Source organism: Drosophila ananassae, chromosome XL, assembly GCF_017639315.1.
Source record: "Drosophila ananassae strain 14024-0371.13 chromosome XL, ASM1763931v2, whole genome shotgun sequence".
NCBI classification, from domain to species: Eukaryota; Metazoa; Arthropoda; class Insecta; order Diptera; family Drosophilidae; genus Drosophila; species Drosophila ananassae.
Genome location: NC_057931.1, coordinates 11,288,416 through 11,297,376, shown reverse-complemented (window position 1 = coordinate 11,297,376; position 8,961 = coordinate 11,288,416). Strand labels below are relative to the sequence as shown.

The 8,961-nt window shown below is 43.1% G+C and overlaps 2 protein-coding genes across 2 annotated transcripts; one reads left to right on the top strand and one right to left on the bottom strand.

Moving 5' to 3' along the window:
- The first annotated feature begins 350 nt into the window (after positions 1–350).
- Positions 351–2,635, top strand: LOC6504586 (eukaryotic translation initiation factor 5B). Its single transcript, XM_001966540.4, has 2 exons — positions 351–2,415; positions 2,480–2,635. The coding sequence occupies exon 1, from the start codon at positions 419–421 to the stop codon at positions 2,354–2,356; it is 1,938 nt and encodes a 645-aa protein (XP_001966576.1). The 5' UTR covers positions 351–418; the 3' UTR covers positions 2,357–2,415; positions 2,480–2,635.
- Positions 2,636–2,663: 28 nt separating this feature from the next.
- LOC6504910 lies at positions 2,664–6,321 on the bottom strand. Its single transcript, XM_001966539.3, has 2 exons — positions 6,108–6,321; positions 2,664–4,493 (listed from the first exon to the last, which is right to left on the bottom strand). Exon 2 carries the CDS (start codon positions 4,458–4,460, stop codon positions 3,360–3,362), a length of 1,101 nt encoding a protein of 366 aa, XP_001966575.1. The 5' UTR covers positions 4,461–4,493; positions 6,108–6,321; the 3' UTR covers positions 2,664–3,359.
- Between the last annotated feature and the right edge of the window lie 2,640 nt (positions 6,322–8,961).

The following is an 8,961-nucleotide window of genomic DNA, read 5'->3' as shown; positions in this document are numbered from 1 at the left end:
AGGTTTTCTAGATGAATCCTGACTTTAATTTAAATAAAAAATTGCAAATAAGCTAATTTCTTAGCTATTTAACCATTAAACCCACTAAAGAATACCCTAAAACCACAAAAAGTCTTCTATTTCCTGAAAAACTAGGAAAAATCCTCTTCAAGAACTTTCTCCCAAAGGCCAATAAAGTAAAGCAACAAACTAGGAACAAAAACCATTTAAAATTAAGCGCTAATTGTAAAATTTTAACAATAAAATTAAATGTAAGACTGTGCAAGATTTTTTGTAAAAATGTGTCACAAGTAGGCTGTGGATCGAACTTCCGAGCCGATTCGGGGCACCTAGGGTATGTGCCCCCGGCCCATTCTCATTATGTTATTTTTATACGGTCAGGGTTTTACTAGCACTCCCCTTACTCCCACTCACAAACATGGATAGGGTTCTACTTTTCGATCTACACCAACCCCAGATTATCATTCCCGAGCCGAATACCAGCGCCATGGACGTGGCCAAGGAATGCCTGCCGCCGGGAACAATGGTACGCATATCGCTCCTCGACTCACCGCCGCCGGATACGAATGAGGCGGATTCCATCTATCGGGTTGTGAAGTACGATTATTGCCGACAGTTGCTGCGACTCAAGACTGTGATGCCGAAGACCGCCGAGTTGGTGGCGAATAATGAGGAGACACCGCAACTCGAATCTCTCCAGGATGCGGAAGCTCAACTCGTAGCAAAGCAGGGACAGGAACTGGAAGCCAGGCAAGGAATAGAAGCTAAGCAAGGGCTAGATGAGAAGCAGGAGCTAGAAGCGAAGCAGGAACTGCTGGATATTAGCGAAGATGCTCAGGCGAAGGGCGATGGCCTCGCCAATCAAGATGTTCTAGATGTCAAGCCGGAGATGCTAGGTGCTAGTGCTCGTTCGATCACTCAACTGGAAGGTGGTGGCGCAGAAGCCAACCAGGAGGCAGGAGACGAGGCTCCCCAAGTGATCCTTGTCGATTTACGTTATTGCTGCAAGCTAGAAATCATCGGGCAGGCCGAGACAGGGCAGCCAAAGAAGGAAGAGGATGTGCAGGAGCCAGATGAAGATGTAGGGGCGGACGGAGTAGAGCAGAAAGTAGAACTCCAGGAGATGGAAGGAGAAGGGAATTCCACACCGCCACATTCAGAACACGAAGACATAGTACCACTGAACGCAGAGGAGAAGGAGAATCTGGACATTGAGCAGGACATTAATAAAGTGAAGCCAGTTGCCAGTGAGGATGATGAGAACAAGGATGATGAGAACAAGGACGATGAGGGCAAGGATGAAGAGTCCAAGGAAGAAGAGGCCAAGCAGGATGAGGCCAAGGATGAAGAGTCCCAGGAGGAAGATTCCAAGGCTGAAGAGACCAAGGAGGAAGGCTCTAAGGAGGAAAACTCCAAAGATGAAGACTGCAAGGACGCAGAGTCGCAGTCCATCCAGGATGAAACGAATCAGTCAGAGGTGCCAGACCTCCTGCTCGACATGGAAGTGTCGGAATGTGGCAACATCGACTACGACTTTGATGACGATCCATCCTACCAACCAGGCGCCCTCGTCCTGGAGCTTCGCCGCCTGCTCCGCCGCGAGCTGCCCCACGTCGGCAAGATTCGTTGCCAGCCCGATGCCATCATCGTGGACCGGGTCATCATCCATCGTCCTTACTTGGCCATCAATGTGGCAGTCCAGTCCGAACCAGAAGTCACGCCCCCCGACACCACGCATTCAAACGTTGATAACAGAGCACACACTGCTGGGCAGTTGCTGGCGGAGATCCGCTCCCTCGTCCACCAGTTCCACGAGGAGTTCATCTTGGTGCTGATGTGGCGCCGACTGCGCTACAACGAGTCCATTTTGGAGACACCGCGCTTCGATCAATCATCCTTCATGGACAATCCGACCGATACCGACCAGCCACCCGATGCTGGGGATGAGGATGATGACTTGCTCCGCACCGATCCGGAGCCAGAACCGGAAACAGAACCGGAGCCGGAGGAGCCAGCGAAGCCAGCGAAGCCGGCGAAGAAGCCGCGCAAGGAGAGACGCTACGCCAACTTTCATAACAAGTACGAGTATGTGGTAAAGAAGGTGGACACGGCTCCGCCGGAGGCGTTCCTCAGCCGACTGCGACAGATCCAGGCCGACAAGATGAGGATCCGCCAGCTGGAGATGGCCAAGGCCCGGCTCGAGGAGAACCGGCGCCTCGGCATCAACCGGGCACTGATCAGCAACTCATCATTGGAGTTGAGTCCGCGTCCCAGACGCCCAGGACACAGGCAGGCTTTCCCGCCGTACGATCCGCCCAAGGATCGCGATTCGCAACTTAGCGACGCAACTTTTTAACCAAACCGGAGATGGTCCGGATTGGGCATCATCTTTTTTTGAAGAACAACAAACCACCGGTTAGTGGCTCATTTTTTAATATTTTATAGTTAATATTTAATCATTTTTTAATTTATTTTTTAGGGGACTGCTATGGCAAGTCGGCAACCGATGAGGTGATGCCCAGATTGTTAAAATGAAAATGAGAAAACGCCTGAACGAAAACTCAAGATGCTTAAGAATATCACACATATATGTTGTTATACTTACAGAAAATAAAATTATATAGTTTCAGGCCAACAACAAATTGTTTTTTAATTATTGTAACATTTTTAATTCAAAATATAGTATTCAATTAACATTTTTATGAAAATTAACCCACAAAATAAAGTCTTATATTTTATTCTCAAGGCTATAAGCAATCAAGATCTCATTGAAGTCTTCCTGGCTATTAATTTTAGTTTTTAAATTTAAAATTTTGGAAAATTAATGCATTGTAATTGGTAATTCATAATTATTTCATTTTTGAGGCACGAAAATCACAGCCTATTTTCTTCATTAATTTTTGAATTTATTTTTAAGATTTTTAAGATTAGGTTTAGGAGCTCAATTCAATAAACTCAATTTCCTAATCCTTAAAATCAAAATAGTAAGAAACTGAATTGAAAATTATATATTCCTATGCAAGTCCTGTGGAAAACTATAGGCAGGTCCTTATTAAAATTTATAGATTCTATAATTTCTATTATAGAATAATTCCTTTCCAGAAATAAAAATAAATAAAAACTGAAAGGCAATAATAAAAATAATTACTCCTTTTATATTTATTTTAAAAATTCATTCTTTATTTATCGAAAAAAAAAATATGTTCTTAGCTTGTTATAGGATGGGTTTTAACATTTAGATTTCATTTGAAGGCAAGGATAGTTGCGCTTTGAGCCACTCGGAAAAAAAAGGATACTCTAAAAATTTACAACCAAACAGATTTTTCCAAAAAAAAATGTAAACATAAAGGAAGGACTTCTCACTTCTCCACGAAGACGTCCTCGGAGAAGGAGAAACTGAGGCGCCGCTTTGTGGTGGCCTCGGCGGAGAAGTGGCCGAAAGGACTCAGATCCTCCTCCGCGTCCAACTCCTCGAAGTCGCTGGTGGAGTTGTGCCCGCTGTCCGGACTGATGTGGCGCCTCTTGGCAGAAGGACCTCCTCCCCCTCCCGACTTGGCGGCGGCCAGAAGCTTCTGTGCCGACTGCCGGACGCTGGAGGAGATCTTGGTGGTGATCTTCCGCTTGCGCCGCACCACCCGCTGCCTCCGCAGCACCTGCAGGGAGTGCCGCTTGCGGCTCTGGCCGGGATTGCGGGCGGGGGAGCACACCTCCCGCTCCTCGAACCTCGTCAGGGAGGCCTCCCGCTGCGAGGGCGACTTCCAGTACTCCCGCAAGTCGCTGGCGGGGTCGAAGGCGGGGCGGTAGGTGGGCGAGTGGGTGGCGGCGGAGGAGGTGGTGCCCCTCAGGTGGTGCAGGGGGTGTCGGTGCCTGTGCTGCCTGGACGGTCGGATGTTGGTGGTCTTCCGGTTGCTCTCCAGGATGGCGTCGATCATCCTCTCCAGGGTCACGTCTCCCATCTGGCTGGAGGACATGGTCTGGTTGGTCCTGGGCTGGCTGGGGGCGGGGAGGGGCTTCTGCTCCAGGTAGCGCGGCTTCTCGAAGTAGCTGTCCGGGATTCCCACTCCGCGCAGGGCGATCAGAGGCCCCGGGATGACGGAGCTCGGGGAGTACTCCGCCTCGAAGGTGGGCAGCGTGCAGGCGTACTTGGGCGCTCCTTGGGTTGCAGATGCTGCTCCTAGCTCCACCTGAGGCGTGGGAGTGGCCAGGATGTTGCTGAGGTCCTTGAGCAGCGGAGTCCGCGGCAGCAGCGAGCTGGCCGGCAGCGGAGTGGAGGTCATCTGGTTCTCCTTGCCCTGGCCCGGCACTATGGCGCTCAAGGACTTCCTCTTCAGCTTGCCCCGGAGGGCGTGGAACTCGCTGTAGCTGGATCCCTTCGGCTCCGCCAATCCAGTTTCCATTCCCAGGGCCAGCTCCTTGGCCAAGTACGAGTTTCGCGGCTGGTTGACAGCCCACTTGAGCATCTTGCCAGCTGCCGTGTGAGTTTCCAGATATATCTGAAAGTAGCAACAAAAAATAAATAATTAGATAAAGGATGAAGGATCAGGCTATTTAGCTTTTTTTTGTATTTGCAAAAAAAATAGATAGGAAACTTTGGCAGAGAGCGAGGACAAAAAGAAGGAACAGAACGGGTTTCGTCTTGGGCTTTCGGCAAGGACTGAAGGAGCAAGGACTGGCTGGTGCTGGTTTCTGTTTCTGGTTCTGGTTCTGGTTGTGATTCTGGTTCCCCGTATCCTTGCGAACAATTGAACAGGCACAAAGCCTCCATCCAAACAAAGGAAAAGCCCGCTAAAGCTTCTCTGATTCGCGAATTTCTGCACTGGCCCTCCAGCTGCGGATTTCGCCCGAAACCTTCTTGGTCTCGTGTTCTCTCGGGTGGTGCGACTACACTGAGAGAAAAGGTTCTCTAAGGTAGTATGAAGGGTTTGGCATTCTTGGGAACAAAAACTTAACTCGGATTAAAATTTTATATGCTTAACTTCTTAGTAACAATTTCAAAATTCCAAATTTTACTTTATTTTTTTCATCTTTTATAGAAAACGTAGTACTATATTTTAATTCAACCTTTATACTTTATTAAAGTTTTGTTTCATATAAAAGAAATGTACTTTTAATAGAAAAAAACAAAGAATAGAAAAGCAATTTTAAAATAATCAAATATTCTTGCGCAAAAAAGTAGGCAATATAGTTGAATTTTTTTGCTCACAAAAATGTTAAATAGTTTAAAATAGTTTTTGAATCATAAAACATTGTTTTCGTTTTAATATTATATACATTTATATCATCCTAGATCTTCCCAAAACAAAAAACCCTGTAAAGTAAGTCCATAAATATATATCTTATAGAAAATATATCTTATATATTCCATTTTTTAAAATAAAAGTTGTAATGTTTAGTTAGAATTTGTGGGTTTTAAATTTTTAAATAAAATAACTGATACTATATATATTTTATAAAATTTTTGAACTAGCCAACCTGCTAGTAGACCTATTTTTCTTTCTGTGTAAAGTGAATAGCAATGGTGGTGCTGCCACACTCCCTTCCTAGACCACCTCCTGCTCCTGTTTCCCTATCCTGCTGCCTGCTCCTCCTGCTCCTGCTCCTGATTACTGAACCTCACCCTCCCGTCCTCCAGTTGTGTCGATCTCCGGCCACTTGAGTCCACAGAGTGGGATCGCCGAAGAGGAGGTGAAGGGCAGAAGTTTTTAGTTTTATTAAAAAAAGAAAAAGGAACTTTTTCTGATGCGTGCTAACATTTTTGCGCATTTTGCAGCCGCTGCTCTCGTTTTAGTCTCAAGAGCACTTGAGACCTCATTCGAAATAAAACCCATAAACCATAAAAAAACAGAAAACCATACCAGCCTGGCCTGGCAATAAAAAAACGAAAAAAAATAACCCAAAAAATCGCACGCGTACAATTTATGCAATTTAATGCGATTTTTATAAGGGGTGTGTGTTCTGTTTCTCATATTTCTGTTTCATATTTTAATATTAATTAAGGTCCAGCCACTTTTGCTTTTAATGCATTTTTAATAGACATGCAATAGTCCAGTTTTTTGGTTTAATTCATTCACTTCACTTTAGTTTTTATCTTTATTCTCAATCTTTACCTTTTAATTGTATTTATAATTTTGGTTTTTTGGGTTGGCACAGTTTTAATATTTTTTCGGGTTCTCTGGTTCACTTTAAAAAAAAAGAACGTACAAATACTAAATCAAATTAGAAATAATTTTTGTTTAAAAATTTTTAGCAAGCGCGTTTCGAAGTTGAAGGAGAGGTTTCGAACACGTCTTGTCGTTTTCAGAGACGAGGAGTGACTGATTCTCCCCTGGCACGGAAGGTTGCGTGCTCACCTCGCCAGAGATTCTCCAGAGAATCTACAGAGAACCACCACTACCACCACCACCACCATTTCCACCAAAACACCTTTCAATATTGAAGGTGAGAAGTTGACAGAGAGAGACGGCGACTTAGGGAGAGAGTCTAAAGGAATTCTAGTGTGAAAACAGGACATTCCCTTAGTCCTCCAACCCGCCCTCCGAAGCGATCCGATTTTGATATTGAAATTAAATTCCATCTTCTGTCACTGTTTCAGTTCACTTGGCATTTGTCAAGTTCCAGGATATTCCCCGGAATAATTCACAAAAGTGACAAATGCTCCGCTTACGATCAGCATACATTATCCAAATGGGTCTTCGGGGAGTTTTCTTTCAAGATTTCAGGGGAATTATATTTCATTTATTAAAGAGGGTTATCAGGGGCCTGTTGCCTTTAAAAGCATTTTTTTGTGAATTTTGATAAGTTTTTTAATAATTTTATCCATAATACTCTACTTAAAATTTTTACTTAATAATTCTGTTTCAAATTCTAGTTTTAAAAGCTTTTTAAAATATAAATTGAGAATCTAAAAATATTCTTATTTATTATTAAATTTATTAATTTATTCTATTTTTCTATTCTATTTTTAAAAAAAACCTATATCCTTAACCTTAAATCAAAAACCCCTTTTTCCAAAAAATCTATCCCTCAGACCCATCCAATTATTCGCCATGTCGTGCAGGACCTTTTGATCTGGGACTTCATTTTTTTCCTTCTCCCAAAACTCAACTGCATCCTGGACAAATAAACCGAATCCTTGCGCCCCAGGTCCTTGAGATACATAGTTTTTTTTTCTTCAATTCCATTTTCACAAATCAATCAAACAAAAAAATCAACGGATCCTGGCAACTGCAACTGGGCTTCCTTAAAAAATTTTTGCTTTTTTCCGGTTGTCCCTCCGACTATTTGTGCCCCTGATCCTGTCAGTCCTGGCTGCTTTGATAAGAAGTCCTTTTGCAGGAGAGGAGCCAGAGGGAAATCCTGAGCAAATATAAATAGGAGAGCCTCCTCGATCCTCAATCCTCGATCCTCGTTGAAATTCTAAATTATGGGCCATAATTCAGGGCCAGGTTTTTAATAATTTTGCGCGCCCCGAAGCCCCGAAGCCAGAGGCCGGGACATGTGAGGGAGAAAGTCGGCGAATCGGAGAAAGAAAGCGAGAAAGAGAGAGTGTGCTAATCCCCGAACAGCTGTCCAGTCCAAGGATCGTGTGTGGGTCCTGCGGATATATGGAGTCCCTCTCGACTCCTTCTCCTTCTGCATTTCCTGGCGCTATCAGTTGTGATTTAAGATTACCTTTCGCCGATCCCGCTATGTCCTTTCCCCCGTGTACCTACTTTTCACTTTATCTAGATTCTAGATGTCCTTGCCGCCGCACGTTTGTTCTCCTCAAGGCTGAAGGATAACGAATCGAAAGGCTCGTCCTTTGCCAGGAAAGGGGGGATAAAATATCAATGATTCTGCACGGGAAACAAAAAATTATTAAAAGTGTTAGAAAAGGATATAAAAGGTCGTGTTTTTAGTATTTTAAAATGTATATAAATATTTTAAGGTTTATTATTTTTATTTGGTTTCTTTATTTTTATTTTTTTAAAGTAAGAAATAATTGCAATTTAATTATTTTTCTTAAGTAGATTTCTTAAAATTTAAAGTTCAAATCAAACAAGAAAATAGGAGGTTTTTTAATGGAAAATTTAGATAAAAAAGGATAACATTTAGGATAACAAGTAATAATATAAAAAATAATCTTTAAATAATAGCTAAAAATTAATGTCAAAAGAGCCTTTAAAATAATCAAAAACAGACTTGTAGAAAAGTATATTCCACAAAATGTTATATTTTCTACTCAAATTTTCCTCTTAAATTTTTGTTAAATTTTTTTCTCTGTAGAAATATATCACATTGATTAGAGAATTAGAGAAAGGGACAGGGACAGAGACAGAGACTTGGAGAGAAACGGTAGCAAATCGAAGCGTGAATATCGCCTCGCAATTCTCATTTTGTTTGAAAAATTGCACAATTGTTGGGCAATTTATTAGCGGATCGGGACTAAGCCCAAGAAGCCAGAGCCGAGAGTCCTGTAAGCAGGATCCCTGCCCTAATTTATCTTCCTTGTCACCCTCTCTCGTCTCGTCTCGTCCCATCCTAGGAAAAAGGATCTCCCCCTCCTTCAATGACCAATCCGTAAAATTGGCTTCGATTCAAAAAAAAAAAAAATAGGAAGAAAGAAGGACTGGCACGGATTATTGCGAAGAAAATGTGGAAGCAGCTGTTACGTGTCCTTGGACATATATCCTTTGAAGGTGCCCTGCCTCTGCTTCCCCCAATATTATTGATTTATTTCAATTTGCCTTGATTTTTTTTCCAGAGATTTATTGTTCACTTTTGGTCACTTCGCCAGCCCAGCCCCCTCTTCTGAGCTGGCCAGCAGCAGCTGAGGATCACTTTCCCAATGTAATTTCCATTTTTATTCCTAATTTTCCTCCACACACTTTTTCCTGAATGGAAAATGGGAAAAACAAATTAGTTGGATTCTTGGGTGCCGGGGCGAAAAGCCTCTCGAATGTCAATTTGGCGTAACGAAGG

Excerpts from the sequence above, each read along its gene's own strand:
- LOC6504910 (XM_001966539.3), bottom strand. The coding sequence starts at position 4,460 with ATGCTCAAGTGGGCTGTCAACCAGCCGCGAAACTCGTACTTGGCCAAG.
- LOC6504586 (XM_001966540.4), top strand. The coding sequence starts at position 419 with ATGGATAGGGTTCTACTTTTCGATCTACACCAACCCCAGATTATCATT.